The following is a 17500-nucleotide window of genomic DNA, read 5'->3' on the forward strand; positions in this document are numbered from 1 at the left end:
TGAACAGAGCAGCTCAAGACTGCAAAATATAAATACAGAATCCCATGAGGTGGGTTGGAAGGGACCTCAAAGCTCATTCAGTGTCACACAGGGACACTTCCACTGTCCCAGGGTGTCCCAGCCCCAGTGTCCAACCCAGCCTTGGGCACTGCCCGGGATCCAGGGCAGCCACAGCAAATCTGGGAATTCCATCCCAGCCCCTCCCCACCCTCCCAGGGAACAATTCCTGCCCAATCTCCCACCTATCCATGACTATAGTTGATATAACCTGCTGGGTTCCCACCTTCCTAGAGAAATGAATTGAATTTTCCATTTTTACTGGAAATAAGGGAACCATGGAGAGCTGATACTGGAATTCCTGGTTTCCCTGTTGGCTGCATTTGCTGCTTTTCCTATTAAGGATGGTTATGCTTTAACCATAAATATATATCTACATGTTATGTGCCTATATCTAATCTATATCTGTATCTGTATCTACATCTATATTTATATCTATATAATTTATATCTATGTCTATATCTGTCACTATATCTATATCTATATCTATATCTATATCTATATCTGTATCTAATCTATATCTATGTCTATATAATCTATATCTATGTCTATATCTGTATCTATATCTGTATCTGTATATAAATCGACATTTGTATCTATATAATCTATATCTATATCTATATCTATATCTATATCTATATTCAATCTATATCTATATCAAATCTATATCTATCTATAGCTAAATAATCTATATCTAATCTATATCTATCTACAGCTCTATATCTATATCTATCTATATCTATATTCAATCTATATCTATATCCCATCTATATCTAGCTATAGCTATATAATTTATATCTAATCTATATCTATCTATATCTCCTATATCTACATCAATATCTCTAAAATAAAGGAAGGAAATCCCAGGGACTGATCCTTGAAGCAAAATCTGATCATAAATCTCAACTTAAAGACACCTGAACACAAAGCTCACCACAGAACTGCCTAAATACACTGAACCTGAATATGTGCATGCCTGAAACATGAAAATATGTATTTACAAAAATTGCAGTTTATCCACAAACTGGCACCTGAAGATTCAAACCTTCCAGCTTTACTTGACAATATCTCAACCAAGTCACTGATTCTTGCAATATTTTTACTGTCATTTAAAGGAAAAGAGATCTGTAATTCATTTTTTTAATATAAATGCTTTTCTTATTGAAATAATTTTTATATATTGAAAAAATCCATGGATAAGTTGTACATGGGAAAAATTTACTCTCAGGATACCATAATTAGGGTGAGCAGCACAGCCGCTGAAATCTATTTCAAAAGTAAGCATCAAGGGATGTTTAATTTGTCATATCAGAAGCACACAAATTAACAGCCCCACAAACTTGTGATTTAAATATTCTGTCCACTATAAGAATGAAAAAATACCATGGCTTCTGCTGAGCCACAAACAGAAAATACAGAAAAAATTACTTTTTTTTTCTTAATTTGCTGCAAGCTGGGAGTTTTTTATAGTTTCTAAAGTGTAAAATGAGTAAAAGAGAGGCGCTAGAGCAGCTCCTGGAAGGGGGCAGAGTGCTGAGGATGTGTTTTGGCAGGGTTTTCTCCATGGGAGCTTCCCTGGGGTACATCCCACAGCCCGGGGGTGACTCTGACTCCATAGGGGTGACACCAAGTGAGGAGGATTCCCATGCCAGGGCTGGCATTTCCCCGCGCTCCCAGCAGCCCTGGGCAGTGCCAGTGTCTGCAGGAGCAGGAAATCACAGGGTAATTATTGATTACAGCCTGCCCAGAGAACGGAGCTGCTCCCGGCTCCTTTGAAGGCTCCCATTATGCACGAGGCGCCTCATCAATATCCCCCCTTGGATGAATAACCTACACCATGCTCGGGGGATTCCAGCTCTCCTCCCTGCTCTCCATCCTCAGCTGCTCCTCCCGGGCCCTCCTGCACAGCTGGGCTCTGCCTTTGCCTTGGACTGCGCCAGAACCACGGAATGGCTCAGGCTGGAAGGGACCTGGAAGTCCATCAGGTTCCTGACACCTCCCATTGCCCCAGGCTGCTCCAACCTGGCCTTGGGCACTGCCAGGGATCCAGGGATAGCCACCCTGTGCCAGGGCTGCCCACCCTGCCAGGGAACAGTTCCTGCTCAAAATCCAACGTAAATGACCCTCCTTCAGTTCAAAACCATCAATGCCCCTAATGCCACTTCCAGATCTCTGACACAGGAATTTACAGCTCAGGTGGGAACAGCAGGACTGAGCTGGACTGAGGGGAAAGCTCAGCTCTGCTCAAGGTCTGCACCCTCAGGACAAGGAGGAACTGCACCCTCAGGAATGCAAAGGGCTCATCCAGTGAGGACAGCAAGGAGCAGAACCCCAGGGCTGCTGCTCATCACAGGGCGAAGGAAAACTCTGCTGTGTCTCCAATTTCCTCTGTCCTGCGCTCTAATGAGCCATCTGGTCTGCAAACACACAGCACAGCCATTCCTGTGCCACCCTGTGCCACTGCAAACACAGCACAGCCATCCCTGTGCCACCCTGTGCCACTGCAAACACACAGCACAGCCATCCCTGTGCCACTCCTGTGCCATCCTGTGCCACTGCAAACACACAGCACAGCCATCCCTGTGCCACCCTGTGCCACTGCAAACACAGCACAGCCATCCCTGTGCCACTCCTGTGCCACCCCGTGCCACTGCAAACACACAGCACAGCCATCCCTGTGCCACTCCTGTGCCATCCTGTGCCACTGCAAACACACAGCACAGCCATCCCTGTGCCACCCTGTGCCACTGCAAACACACAGCACAGCCATCCCTGTGCCACTCCTGTGCCACCCCGTGCCACTGCAAACACACAGCACAGCCACCCTGTGCCACCCTGTGCCACTGCAAACACACAGCACAGCCACCCTGTGCCACTCCTGTGCCATCCTGTGCCACTGCAAACACACAGCACAGCCATCCCTGTGCCACCCTGTGCCACCCTGTGCCACTGCAAACACACAGCACAGCCATCCCTGTGCCACCCTGTGCCACCCTGTGCCACTGCAAACACACAGCACAGCCATCCCTGTGCCACTCCTGTGCCATCCTGTGCCACTGCAAACACACAGCACAGCCATCCCTGTGCCACCCTGTGCCACCCTGTGCCACTGCAAACACACAGCACAGCCATCCCTGTGCCACCCTGTGCCACTGCAAACACACAGCACAGCCACCCTGTGCCACCCTGTGCCACTGCAAACACACAGCACAGCCATCCCTGTGCCACCCTGTGCCACCCCTGTGCCACTGCAAACACAGCACAGCCATTCCTGTGCCACCCTGTGCCACTGCAAACACACAGCACAGCCACCCTGTGCCACCCTGTGCCACCCTGTGCCACTGCAAACACACAGCACAGCCACCCTGTGCCACCCTGTGCCACTGCAAACACACAGCACAGCCATTCCTGTGCCACCCTGTGCCACCCTGTGCCACTGCAAACACAGCACAGCCATCCCTGTGCCACCCTGTGCCACCCTGTGCCACTGCAAACACACAGCACAGCCATCCCTGTGCCACCCTGTGCCACTGCAAACACAGCACAGCCATCCCTGTGCCACCCTGTGCCACTGCAAACACAGCACAGCCATCCCTGTGCCACTCCTGTGCCATCCTGTGCCACTGCAAACACACAGCACAGCCACCCTGTGCCACCCTGTGCCACCCTGTGCCACTGCAAACACACAGCACAGCCACCCTGTGCCACCCTGTGCCACTGCAAACACACAGCACAGCCATCCCTGTGCCACCCTGTGCCACTGCAAACACAGCACAGCCATCCCTGTGCCACCCTGTGCCACCCTGTGCCACTGCAAACACAGCACAGCCATCCCTGTGCCACCCTGTGCCACCCTGTGCCACTGCAAACACACAGCACAGCCACCCTGTGCCATCCCTGTGCCATCCCTGTGCCACTGCAGCCACCCCACCCCACAGCACCACAAAGGGAGGGCAGGAAATTCAGGAGTGGCCAAATCAGCGTCACCTTCCCCGCGTCCCAGCCCTCAAAACAACAACATCCAATTTTCTTCTTTATACAGAGAGGGAGCTAATGACCAGGCTCCATTAAGAGCCATTAATCATTTCCCATTAGCAATGTGCAGGGGTTTTTCTGAGATGCCCCACTCAGAAAAGTGGGAAAACCTGGCTCAGTGAAATTCCACATTGAATGCTGGCCATGACATGGGTTGTTGAAATTGTTGAAATTGTTGAAATTATGCTCCACATTTTGAATTATGTTAAAAATTAACATATTGGCTGCATATAAGCTGGAGAGAGCCAGTAAGGGGAGAACTCCTGGAGGTGTTGGGAAACCCAACCTTTCCCTCTCCACAAAGCCCTGACAGGGAGACAGGTGGGGGTCAGGCTCTGCTCCCAGGGAACAAGGGACAGGATTTGGGGAAATGGCCTCAAACTGCACCAGGCAGGTTTGGATTGGAGGTTAGGGAAAATTCCTTCACGGAAAAGCTGCCCAGCCCTGGCACAGTCTGTGCAGGGCAGTGGTGGAGTCACCACCCCTGGAAACGCTCAAAAACCACGTGGATGTGGCACTTGGGGACACGGATTGGTGGTGAGCATGGCGCTGGGGCTGGAAGGGTTGGGCTGGGTGACCTTTGAGGTCTTTTCCAACCCCAATGGTTCTGTGGTTCTGTGACTCTCCTGCCTGCCTCAGGATTCAGATTCCACCTTTGCCAACGCCAAGGTAAGAGAGGAATGCTTGATTTTGTACTTTAAACACATTGCTTCTGTTTAACAGTAATTTAGAAAATTAAAGACACTTTGGACAAATTTAAGATATAGGTGAAGCCACTGAAACAGTAGGTAATGAATTATTGCAGAATTTCTTAATGAATATAAAGCAGATCATCTCTACTTTCTGAATGTGCAAATCTCTCTGCTTTTGGTATGTCAGAGCTGATTGTCAGGATTTTTCTGTCCACAAGGAATGATGTCCTCAAAGCTGGCACAAAAACAGCTGCAGAAAACTGACCATGAACTGAGAAGTGTTTCATCCCAAAAGCACTTTACACTTTTTTTTTTGTTAGATGAGAAACCTTTTTAATGGGTTTTTTTGGCATAACCAAAACCTTCTGGTCCCCAGATAAAGATAAAATAAAATTTGATGTAAGCAATGATTAGGAAGAATTTATGCAACAGTCAAGTGATTACAAAAGGACTTAAGGATGGAATTTGAATCCTCTCCCAAAGAGCAACACTGAACACGATCACATTTACAGGGAAGGGGGGAAAAGGACCAAAGGTTTTGATGAGCATGGAATCACAGAATTCCAGCCTGGTTGGGGCTGGGGGGACCTGAAAGCTCATGCAGTGTCACCCGGGCCATGGGCAGGGACACCTGGCACTGCCCCAGCCTGCTCGGGGCCCCTGGTGCTGAACAGAAATGTAAAAAATCAGAGTGATGAGAAAAAGCCTGTGTGGCTTTGGATCCTCAGCTCTCTCTGATGTTTGTTCTGCGTTTTTCAGTGCCTGGAGAAACCAGCAGGCACTTTCAAATGTAAATGTGTAAAAGCAAATAAATACCAAATTCCTAATTTAGCAGAACTGCAACTCCGATGTGCAGATAAACTGAAGTGCAATCCATCAGAATTTGGTTTTTACATCACCTTTCTCCTAAATAACTTTTAAAACCAGTTCCTTCCAATTTTGCACATCTATTTCCACATTCCTTCCAATGCAATTTTTTTCAGTTTTATGAAAGTATTAGTAGGAGAAAGTGACAGAAGAACAGAAATGCTCTCACATCGTTGTGATTTGAACCAATTAACTCTTCAATAATGTTTCCATGATGTAGGAGCCTTCCCCCAGTAAAACACACACACAGACCTGGGCCAGGCCAGGAGCAAACGAGGGAGATAAATTAAAAAAAAATTGGATGTGCACATGCTGAAATGAGAGCCAGCTGGGCACACCCAAACCCCCCAGCACAGTGGGCACTGGCACCCCAATGCCACCCTCACAAGGCCAGGGAGCTGCAGGGACCCTCAGGTGATGCCCACAGCCACATCCCAGCCCTGCACAGCTCCTGGCTTGGATGATGCTGAAGAACTTTCCTTCCTTTGCTCAAAAATTCAAGGGTGCTGATTGTTTCCCTCAGGAAGCTCCCTGTTAACAAATATCCTTATTTTTCCTCTTTTAAAAGTTCTTCAGTGCCTTACAAAACATTAAAATTTACAAACAAAACATTAAAAAATATCTAAATAGAACACCACTTTTTTTTTTCCTTTCCATTAGTTTTCCTGAATGGGCTCCTGAATTCTTTTTGGCTTTGTGAATGAGATTCCTTGGTGTAAGCACTGCTGATCTTTAGCTGCTGGTTTGGGGTTCAGGCCTGAGAGGTATGAGAGGAAGGTTGTGCCTTAGGGATGGACCAAAGCCTTCCATAAAAAAACCTCAAAAGCTGTGACACCCCTCCTGCCAGGGAGCTGTAGAGAGTGATGTCAAAGCCTCAGCCCCACCTCTTGGTGGCCAAGAGCTGCTTTAGGTAGCCACAGCTCACAGGGCAGCTCACAGCCCTCCAGGTGTGCTCACATCCCAAACCTTCAGCTGAACCCTGTCACTTTATAGGGCAAGGATGAGGGAGATGGGGCCAGTGGCTGCTGGCAGAGGGCAGGGGAGGTGGTGTCACAGACATCTTTTATGGAAAATCCTTTCCTTGGGATTTGTCCTCCTGAGAAGCTGGGAGGCCTCAGGAACAAAATGCAAACAATGGTTATCTGCTGCTGTGGAATGCAACAGGTGCAGCTGGGATTGGTCTCATGGGGTTGTTTCTAATTAATGGCCAATCACAGCCCAGCTGGCTCGGACAGAGAGCTGAGCCACAAACCTTTGTTATCATTCCTTTCTATTCTATTCTTAGCCAGCCTTCTGATGAAATCCTTTCTTCTACTCTTTTAGTATAGTTCCAATGTAATATATATCATAAAATAACAAATCAGCCTTGTGAAACACGGAGCCAGATCCTCATCCCTTCCCTCACCCCAGACCCCCGTGAGCGCGGTCCCGGGGTGGCACTGACCTCTCAGGAGCAGGGGGTGGTGCAGGGCTGGCAGGGGCAGGCTCCCTGTGCTGGCAGGCTCACAGAAGTAGGCTCTCAGCCAGGCCGTGCACTGCTGCAGGGGCTCCGGCAGCTCCTCGGCGCCCTCGCACACCTCGCACGCCACCGAGGGCTCTGCCCTGCTGGGACACAGAGAAAGGCAGGGTTACACTGGGGACAGTGACAAAACCAGGCTGGACGGGGCTCTGAACAACCATGAGTGGAACAACACAGGCTTGGAGGTCCCTTCCACGCAAAACAACTCTGTGATGCTGCGATAAAACCAAGTATTCACACTCTATCAGCAAAATAAAAACCTCTAAACCTTTCATCTGGAGCCAGACCTTTTTTGCTTCTCTTCTCTGAGAAAAGTGGAGGGATTCCTCAGAGCAGTAACAAAACCTCTCCCTCATCACCCCTACAAATGCAGAACAGTGTAATGAACACCTGTAAGAAAGCCCAGGTACGAGGGCACAGCCATGCCAGGGAGCAGGAACACCCCCCAAGCCAGGTGGGTGACACATCCTCGTGCTTCCAGGAGGGATGGAGGGGAGGCTCTTCCTCCGTGTCCCCCGAGGGTGCAGTCCCTTGTCCCCAGGCCATCCCTGGGGAAGCAGGGAAGGAAGCAGCCCTCCCTTCCTCCAGCGCCGCGGCAGGTCTCTGCTTCCCTCCCCTGATTGAATTGGAAGGAAGCAATTGAGAATTCATTTGATTTTCAGTGGCAGCTCGTGCTGGCAGGGGCTGAGGAGCAAAGTGAGCCAACAGAAAGCACCTGTAAATAAAAATGGGCTTCTTCCCTTGCTCCTTTTTTTCTTTTTTCTTTCCCTCTGGAAGAGCAAGGTGTGGATGAGAGCGGTGAAAAAGGGAGCCCTGGACTTGTGTCCGGCTGTGTTCTCCAAGCTGGACGTTTCCAGGGCTGCACAGCAGTGCTGGGAAGGGGGTGGAGGTGCTCTCCTGGTGCTTCCCAAGGCTGGGGTCTGATGGGGGGTCTTTCAGAACTGCAGAGACCCATGTGAGGACAGCAGGAAACACACAGCGCATCCATGGGAAATGATGGAGACAACAACACCCAGGGTGATGGAACAGCAACCCCTGCCAGCAACCTTCCCAAATCCAGAACCCTCACCACCACCACCCAGAAATTTCCGGATTCTTGCAGCTTTGTCTCCCAGCTGGAAATAAACCCAGAGGCAGAGGCTGTGCTAGACCTCAACAGCAGAGTCTTCTGGTTTTCCCTGAAAGTCCCAAAATTCCTGAAATAATTCCCAAAATAACCCCCAAGATCCCCAAAATAATCCCTGAAATTCTCAAAAAAAAAAAAAATCCCCCAAATGCCCAAAATAATTCAAAAAATTAAAAAAAAATTTCCCAGAATTCCCAAAATAGTTCCCCAAATAATCCCTGACATTCCAAAAATTACAAAAAATAATCCCTGAAATTCTCAAAAAAAAAAATCCCCCAAATGCCCGAAATAATTCCAAAAATTAAAAAAAATTTCCCAGAATTCCCAAAATAGTTCCCCAAATAATCCCTGAAATTCCCAAAATGACAAAAAATAATCCCTGAAATTCCCCAGAAAATCCAGAACAATTCCCCAAAAACCCCCCAAAATTTCCCAAAACAATTCCCAAAATTGCCAAAAAAACCCCAGTTTGGTAGGAGTTAAGTGCAATTTTATTTCTCTTTCTATTTATTTATCAAATTGATGCTTTTGACTTTCCTTTATGTATGTGAAGTAGGAAAGTTGCTTTTTAAACCTGGTGTCTGCTTTATGCTGTTTTTCTGATTAATAATATCTCTGCTTAAAGAAAAAGCATGAGAATCCATGCACAAACTTTTGTGCACAAATCCCCGTGGCATGGACTTCAAACCAAGCTCCCAACACCACGGATAATCCATAATTTCACACAGGTACAACACAGCAGAATGTGACTCTGAATTTTACTATGAATTGTTAGAGCTACAACAAAATAACAATGAGAGAATATAACAACAACAACTCCTCTGAAACCTGGCCCAGAAGGTTTCTGCTCCATTTATCCAGAAGAGTGCTCAAAGCTACGGTCTCCTTATGTTTTCCACATCATCCTGTCTCCCATTCTTGGGAGTCTGGAAACCATTTGGGCTCTAATGTCACCAATAAAACAGAAAAACTCCCAACTCCTCACGGCTCTGGGAGCAGCAGCTCTGGGCTCTGTGTGAGGACCAGCCCAAGGGCTCCCAACCCGCATCAGTCACCCCCAAAACAAGTGGGGAGCAGCCAGGGAGACTCTGGGAGCATCTCCAGGGCCTGAAGGGGCTCCAGGAGAGCTGCAGAGGGGCTGGGGACAGGAATGGAGGGACAGGACACAGGGAATGGCTCCCAGTGCCAGAGGGCAGGGCTGGATGGGACACTGGGAATCAGGAATTGTTCCCTGGCAGGGATGGATGGGATATTGGGAATTGGGAATTGTTCCCTGGCAGGGCTGGATGGGAGATTGGGAATTGGGAATTGTTCCCTGGCAGGGCTGGATGGGACACTGGGAATCAGGAATTGCTCCCTGGCAGGGATGGATGGGATATTGGGAATTGGGAATTGTTCCCTGGCAGGGTGGGATGGGATATTGGGAACTAGGAATTGTTCCCTGCAGGGCTGGATGGGATATTGGGAATTGGGAATTGTTCCCTGGCAGGGTGGGCAGTCCTGGCACAGGTGCCCAGAGCAGCTGTGGCTGCCCCTGGATCCCTGGCAGTGCCCAAGGCCAGGCTGGACACTGGGGCTGGGAGCACCTGGGACAGTGGGAGGTGTCCCTGCCATGGCTGGGTGGCACTGGGGGGGATTTGGGGTCCCATTTAAGTTCCCACTCCAAGCCAAACCATCACACACACGTTCCTCACTTCTCCAGGTGCTCCCTGGCAGGAGTGTTTGGAGAGAATTTATTTTTAATTTTCTTTTTAATTGCTGCTTTTAATGGCAGTGCCCTGCCACCGCTGAACACCTCCAGATGTTTTTGGTGGGGCCATTCTCCCAGCAATCCAACACCAGAGGCTTTCCCAACACCTGCCACCCCCACCTCGGCCAGGAAAGGGAAGGCTCTGCAAGGCAGGAATGAATTTGCTCTCCAGGAATGCCCTGAGCTCTTTTCCTGCGGGACACACACTCCACGTGCCAACACACACAGCCAGAGCTTCAAACTGGCAGGGAGTTGGGAAAAAAAAAAAAGAAAGAAAAACCTTCACATTAATTTTGCTTGGCAACAGCTATTCCTGGGAATCTGACAGCTTTAATAAAGAAAAAGAAGGCACATAACTCATGCATGGGTGTCTTCTGCTGGTCCTCCTCCCCTCCCTGCCCTTCCCTCTCCAAACTTGCATAGCACAACTTCCACAAACTGCCTCGGCATTAAATATCCCCCTGAAAGCACCAGCTGCCTTTTAAAGGATTTTCTCAGGCTTCAAAGCCTTAAGTACCTTTCAAAGAGCAGGGTCCAAGTGGTCTGAAAACACGGGTGAGAGGAGCAGAGGAGTTACATCATGGGAAATTCCCCCCTGGAAGGAAATCCCTCTGCCCAGTGTGGGATTCCTTGGAAGGTTTCTCAACTCCCGACTCCAGGCACGGATCTCTGAGCGCCTCTGAGTCAGGACGGACAGGAACAAGTTGAAATTTAGAGAAAAACACACACCTGAGAGTCATATCAGCTACCTGGGCCTGAACTTTGGGAATGAAAAAATAAAAAGGAAAGGAAAAGGATCACAGAGGCACCAGCAGCACACAGGGGGGTGGCCAAAGTGGCCTTAAACTTGTGATCAACATGATGCAATTTTGCTTTTATATAGGAAAATTATGTGCATTCATTGAAAAATAAAAAACCCCAAACCTTAAACAAAATATGTAAGAAATTCAACTGCTTTGTTTTCACCCTGGAGAATATTTTTTATTTTTCCTTAAAAAGTACCAATGTCTTTTTTTTTTTTTTTTGCAGTGGGGCTGGAATCATGAGAAACTTTTATTTAAACCGCATTAATATTGTTTAAATTGCTTCCACTTTCATCAGAGTCTGTCACTGCACTTGTTTTCATTCCTGAGTTATGCTGGGTGCTGCCTGGCATCCCAAAAAATTCAAAGTGGAGAGTTTTGTATTTTTACCTGGTCAACAACCAATTGTTGCTGTTGGGGTTTAGTGTGCATTTTATATTTCATTTCATTTCATTTATGTTATTTTATGTTATTTTTATGTTATTTTATTTTTATTTTTATTTTATTTTTTGATCCAGAAGTTTTTGGTTTGCAGCAATGTGGTGCCCTCTAATATGTCAGCAGTGTCACACGTCTGTCACATGTCTGCCTTAACTTTTTGGGGATATTGGGGTAAGTGGATATTCAGCTTCACGTGATCAACACGGCTTTACAGTGGGATGCTTCATTACAACTGCAGATTCCCCAATCAGAAATAAAAGCTCATTTTAAGCTGCCTAAAGACATCTACAAAGAAATGTATATTTTTCCCAGTTGGATGTGTCTCACAGAGAGATTTTATTCAGGCCAGGCACCCAGCGCTGCTCCTGCACATCTCCAGCCCGTGGTGGTGACGTCCAAGAGAGCCCCAGACCAACCCCAACGTGGGAATCCACCCCAGGATCGGGGTTTTCGCACCCCACAGCTGTTCCACACCATTCCCCCTGCAATCCTGCCCATTCCTTTCCCTTCCAGCCCTTCCCAGAGCCTGCCCAAGCTGGGGAGGCAGCAGGCTCCTGCACCCACACCGAGGCACTGAGAGGAGCCTTCCCAAAGCTCCATCCCAGCCTCCCGTGCCTCCTCACCTTTGCACAGGACGAAAGGAAGGAAAAGCTGCTTCCAGCAGAGGGGGAGGAAAGCAGCAGCACCTGTTTCAGTTTAACAGGCTCCTTCCAAAGCCACTGCCAAGAACTGGAAGTTTCTAAGGCGCTTCCAAAATAAACACGTAAGCAGCGGATTGGCTCCGGGATCATCCCAGACGGCTCAGCCATGATGGAAACCAGGGAAATGCTGGGAGAAGCCATGTCCTGAAGGGGCAGGATGCTCATTATTTGTTGCTGAGCTGCTTTTTGCCTCGGTCCTTCAGAAACTTAAGGGAAACAAGGTGGACCTTGGGCTGTGCTGAAGGGAAGGGGATGTAACACGACTCTGCTGGCACATTCCATGGGAAAGCCAGGAGCTGGCAGCTTCCTTGGCATAAATAAATACCAGGAGAATGTCCTAGCAGCTCCCATAATGTATTTATAAAATTGATGTCTATTTATAAAATATTTGTGTATTTTAAATACAATTGATTGGTTGAATGGAGCATCCAAAATCCCAATTCCACTCCCTGTAGCCACACACATCTGAGTGTTTTATCAGAAAAACCACCTCACCTTCCAGTGGTTTTCCTAAGGAGAGGTTTAGAAACTGAGCCAGTGAAGAGACCCCTTTGCTTCAATTTTAATTTTTTTTTTTTTTTTTTTTTTTTTTTTTTTTTTTTTTTTGTTTACAACAGAAATGAAAAAAGCTTCTCAACGAAATAAAGATTGCAACTCCTCCTAGCCTGGAGTCAACAAAGTGCCATTGATACATGTGGGCAGACTCAGATTACATTATTAATTCTAAATTTTTAAATTTTAATTTTTTGGCAATATTTCATAATTTAAAATGTTGTAATTTTTTAATTTTTTTTTGGTGCATTTTTTTGTGATTTTCTTCCCCAAAGGTGGGAAGAGCCTCATTGGTACAAAGCTCCATGCATGTCATTAGTATAGATAATTCTTAATATCTACATAAGTTTTTTATATATATCTCTATAGATATAGATATATACACCTATATAGATATGTAAAATAGTAAATAACAGAGCTACTAAACCTGAATAAATTTTTACATTTGCAGGAGAAGTCACTGTTAGTCCTCTAGGACCTGAATGGTAATTTTTGCAAAAAATACATATGAGGGACCAGAATAATTTTAAAATTATTGTGTTTTAAATGGCATTTTTTGTTTGATCAGCAAATGACTGAAGATAAGTTGACATATAACTCTCACACACCTGAATTCCTAACAGAAAAAAGTTGCACTATCTGAAAACTGAAGGCTATTATTTTCTTAAAATGACATAGATCTGTGCTTATCTTACCAAACTAATTTTCTTTTAGAGAAATAGCTGCTGTGTTACCTTTCAAATGGAAGGATCAGTGATGATTAGCACACAAAAATTAACATTAAAATGAGACTTAGTGAGGCAGCATTACTTGTTCCACAACAACACAGAGTGAGTTGATGTTTTTACTGGAGCCTTCATTGTGAAATTAACTAAAAATGTATTTTATCCACACCTAAATGTCATTTAAGCAGCCTTTCTTTGATAGATGAAGGCTAAAGCCACCCCAAAACTGCAGCTGAATTATCTGGTCTCTAATGACTCCAAACCGATTACGGGATGCAGAGCAATCTCGTTAAATTTTATTCCAAAGCTTACTACACTGGTGTTTTCTCTTATTTTTCTATCAATGAAGCCCAGGAGGTTTCAGGACAATTCATTATGTATGAGACCCAACTTACAGTGCTTGACTGTTGATTAATAGCAAAGTTTGCTGGGTGTACATTTGCAGCATTAGATGCATACAATATGCTAACTTATTCTTCCACCCCAGCTAATTATTTACCAAAATGACTACTTGAGACTACAATTTATTAAATGCATGCATCCAGTCTCGATTTGGCCCCAAAAGACAGCCCGGAATGAAGATCTTTTACTTGATGTGACAACTTCTGGAAACAGTGTTATTAATATTGTAAATGTGGCAAATAAAGAGTTCAAATAGCCGGGTGGCTCTGCTGCATTTCTTCCCCACAACTGCACCAACGAACAAAGCGCCTTTTTAGGTTTAAAATTCATGGCCAAGCACATCCTGACATAGTTTAATTTAGCTGCTTATAAATGAAGTGGCTCTATGATGGGAGGGAGAGATTAAAAAAGGGATGAGAGCTGCAATAAACAGCAATAACCCCAATTCCTGTCGAGCAGCCCCGACACTGCTCCTTTTAAGACCTATTAAGAAAAAATTGATGCATTTAGGGAAGAACATGAGAAATTGTAGCTGAGTCAGACTTTGTCCCTGTCATACAACCTGTGCAATGTTTTCCTTATTCTGTTTTTATCTGCTTTGGAGGATGCAACTTGTTACAGATCTAACTGGTGACTAATTCTGCAGACTTTCTTTAACCCTGGGAAAGAAGCACCTGCACAGAGATTTGAGCATCATATACACAATGTAAATTTCAATTAATTAATATAACAAATTATAATTAATCACATAATACATGAACATATTAAATTAATGATACACTAAGTAATAAATAAATGCACCTCTTGAGTGAATACAACGATATTTAAATAGTGTCATTTTTTCCCCCAACTTTTGCAATTATTGACATTAAATTTGGGGGCCAAACTGGGCTTGTCCAAGCCCATGATCCCTGCAAAGCTGCTCCCTGCTTATTCCCTGCTCCTGGTGCGCACCAGCAAACAGTTCAAAGGATGGAGTGAGACTCCTGTCTCCACATGCCAAGATAAGGAAAATCAATGTCAATGCCCAAAAGACTCAAGTGATAGCACTGAAGGTCATTAAATGCTACTCACTGCCCCGGACCATTAAAGTTTTGATTGGAATCCTATACAGGGAGACACAGATTTCAAACGAGATCCTGCCCTGGGATGTGGCACTGCGAGGCCACGGCGGTGACTGCCCTGAACGCCTGAAACACATCCAGGGAAAACAGCGTTCTGTGTGTGTGGGCTTGGCTCCCTTTCCCTGAGCATTTCTTGTGTTTTCACAGCAGTCAATCCCACTGGGAACAAATATCCTTGTTAAAGCAACCACCAAGTTCTGGATCTACGCCCGCCTCAATCTCCCCCTGTGCCTCCCAGTGCCCTTTGCTGTCTGCTCCGTGCCACCCTCCTTCCCTCAATCCCAGACTGCCTGGGGCTGGAAGGGACATCAAACACCTTGTTCCACCTCTGCCATGGACAGGGACACTTTTCACTGTCCCAGGCTGCTCCTGGCCCTGTCCAACCTGGCCTTGGGCACTGCCAGGGATCCAGGGGCATCCACATCTTCTCTGTGCCAGGGCCTCACCATCCTCACGGAAGAATTTCTCCCCAATATTCCATCTTCCCTTCAGCAGTTTGAAGCCATTCTCCTTTTCCCCTCACTCCTGTCCACAGTCCTTAGGCCACCTTTAAAGTTCTGCCCTTTCCCCATGCTGGCCACCACCACCCCTGCTGACCTCAGAGGTCGGGACCATCTCTGGACTCTCAGTCTGACCTTACTGCCCTGCTGAAGATTTCCTGCTCCACCTCCACACTGCTCACCCATCCCAGTGCTGCTTTCTTCCCGTTTCCCACCCACAGCTTTTCCAGGCCAATTCCTGGCCTCTCCAGATTTCACCCTGCACGTTTGTACCCCATCTGTGCTAGCAGGAATGATCCAGGCCAAGACAACCACAGTGAGCTCTGGTGCTCATCAGCACCGGGAGCTCGGTCAGCTCAGAGACCTTCCCCAGAGAGACCCGCTCCCCTCCATCAATGAAACCCTTCAAACACCAACAGCTGGGCCCTACTGAGAGAGCACAAACATCCCTAATATCACAGTGACCTCTTCACAAATATTTCCGTTTCAAATCAGCAGGTTTCGCAGCAGAACGACCGGGAGAATTTGCCGAAAAGATAAAAAAAAAAAACCATCTTCTGTGCATCTTCTGTGTGGGGAAGGACCACCCTGTTCTAGATTGAGATCGAGCACACCCTGAACCAGCAACAACCGAGCAGATGCTTCACATTAAATGTTTTAAAGCAGGAAGCAGAACTGGAGCCAAGCTCCAAGCACAGCACACTCTGGCCGAGATGTTCGGCAACATTAAGCATAGGTGATATCATCAGCTCCAGCTTTAATTAGGTTAAAAGAAAGTCAGTTAATTTTAGCACTTACAAGAAATTGTTACAAAACATTTTTTCTTATATAAAAGAAGTCTCCCATCAGACCTGGGAGGTCGGTTTTATCACAGGCAATTAACTGTGTTAGGGCTGGCTGCAGGGGACCCTTAAACCGCACACCGCATTCCCCGCGCTGCGCCGCTGTCCCTGCTGCTTTTGGGGACTGATCACCATCTCTAGCCCTTTTCAATGCTGGATTTTGGGACTGATCACCATCCCCAGCCCTCTGCAAGGCTGGTTTGGGGATTGATCACCATCTCTAGCCCTTTTCAATGCTGGTTTTTGGGACTGATCACCATCCCCAGCCCTCTGCAAGGCTGGTTTGGGGACTGATCACCATCTCTAGCCCTTTTCAATGCTGGTTTTTGGGACTGATCACCATCCCCAGCCCTCTGCAAGGCTGGTTTGGAGACTGATCACCATCTCTAGCCCTTTTCAATGCTGCTTTTTGGGACTGATCACCATCCCCAGCCCTCTGCAAGGCTGGTTTTGGGGATTTACCACCATCACCACCCTCAGCCCTCTGCAACCCTGCTTTTGGGGATTCCTCACCATCACCATCCTCATCCCAAGCCCCAGCCTTCTACAATGCTGTTTTTAGGGATTGACCACCACCCCCAGCCCTCTGCAATGCTGGTTTTGGGGATTCACCACCACCCCCAGCTCTCTGCAATGGCCACAAACCCACCCATAGCCCTACTCAGCACCCTGCCTTGCAGTGATAACCCAACTGCTAACTGGTATCTGAAGTCAAATTTACATTTTTTGCTGCATATCTCAGACAGATATAATCCCAATTATGCATGGATTTAAAAAAAAAAAATCCACCAAGCCTAAGGGAGTTAAAATACACATTACAACGCTTACAGTGCAAGACCCAGGTCTCTGATCTGGTGCACGGGGACACTGAAGGACAAAAACCTAAGGCTGAATTATTGGAACTGGGCCCTGACTTTGGATGTCCACCTTGACATGCGTCAGTGCATGAATTCCAGATGACAGTGAGCACCAAGAATTATAATCAACAGCACCTGCAGATCCTCCAGCCTATTAAAATGAATTAAGATACAGATAAATCAGGAACCTCTTAAGAATTCGACTTGCCAGGACGTTTTTCAAAGCGAGTTCCCAGTGTGGGTGTAAAGTCTGTGACCCCTGAGCATCTCCTGCTCTCCTGAAGTGAGTCCAGAGGCCACAAAGATGCTCCAGGGCTGGAGCCCCTCTGCTCTGGAGCCAGGCTGGGAGAGCTGGGGCTGCTCACCTGGAGAACAGGAGACTCTGGGGACACCTTAGAGCACCTCAGAAAAACTAATACATCCCAATTAAAACAGCATAGTTAATGGAGATATCCAAAGCCTTTCTGCAGGGCTTTGAGGTTGCTACCACACACATCAGCAGGATGT

General features: G+C 46.8%; 1 protein-coding gene across 1 annotated transcript in view; it reads right to left on the reverse strand.

Moving 5' to 3' along the window:
• MGMT (O-6-methylguanine-DNA methyltransferase) overlaps positions 1-17500 on the reverse strand; it is a 140529-nt gene that overhangs the window by 24938 nt on the left and 98091 nt on the right. Inside the window, exon 4 of the mRNA XM_054277123.1 lies at positions 7096-7253. Within this exon, the coding sequence (XP_054133098.1) occupies positions 7096-7253 (158 nt within the window). The remainder of the gene's footprint in view (positions 1-7095; positions 7254-17500) is intronic.

Source organism: Melozone crissalis, unplaced genomic scaffold (assembly GCF_028551555.1).
Source record: "Melozone crissalis strain CALT ecotype California unplaced genomic scaffold, PUWL_Pcris_2 ptg000019l_1, whole genome shotgun sequence".
NCBI classification, from domain to species: domain Eukaryota; kingdom Metazoa; phylum Chordata; class Aves; order Passeriformes; family Passerellidae; genus Melozone; species Melozone crissalis.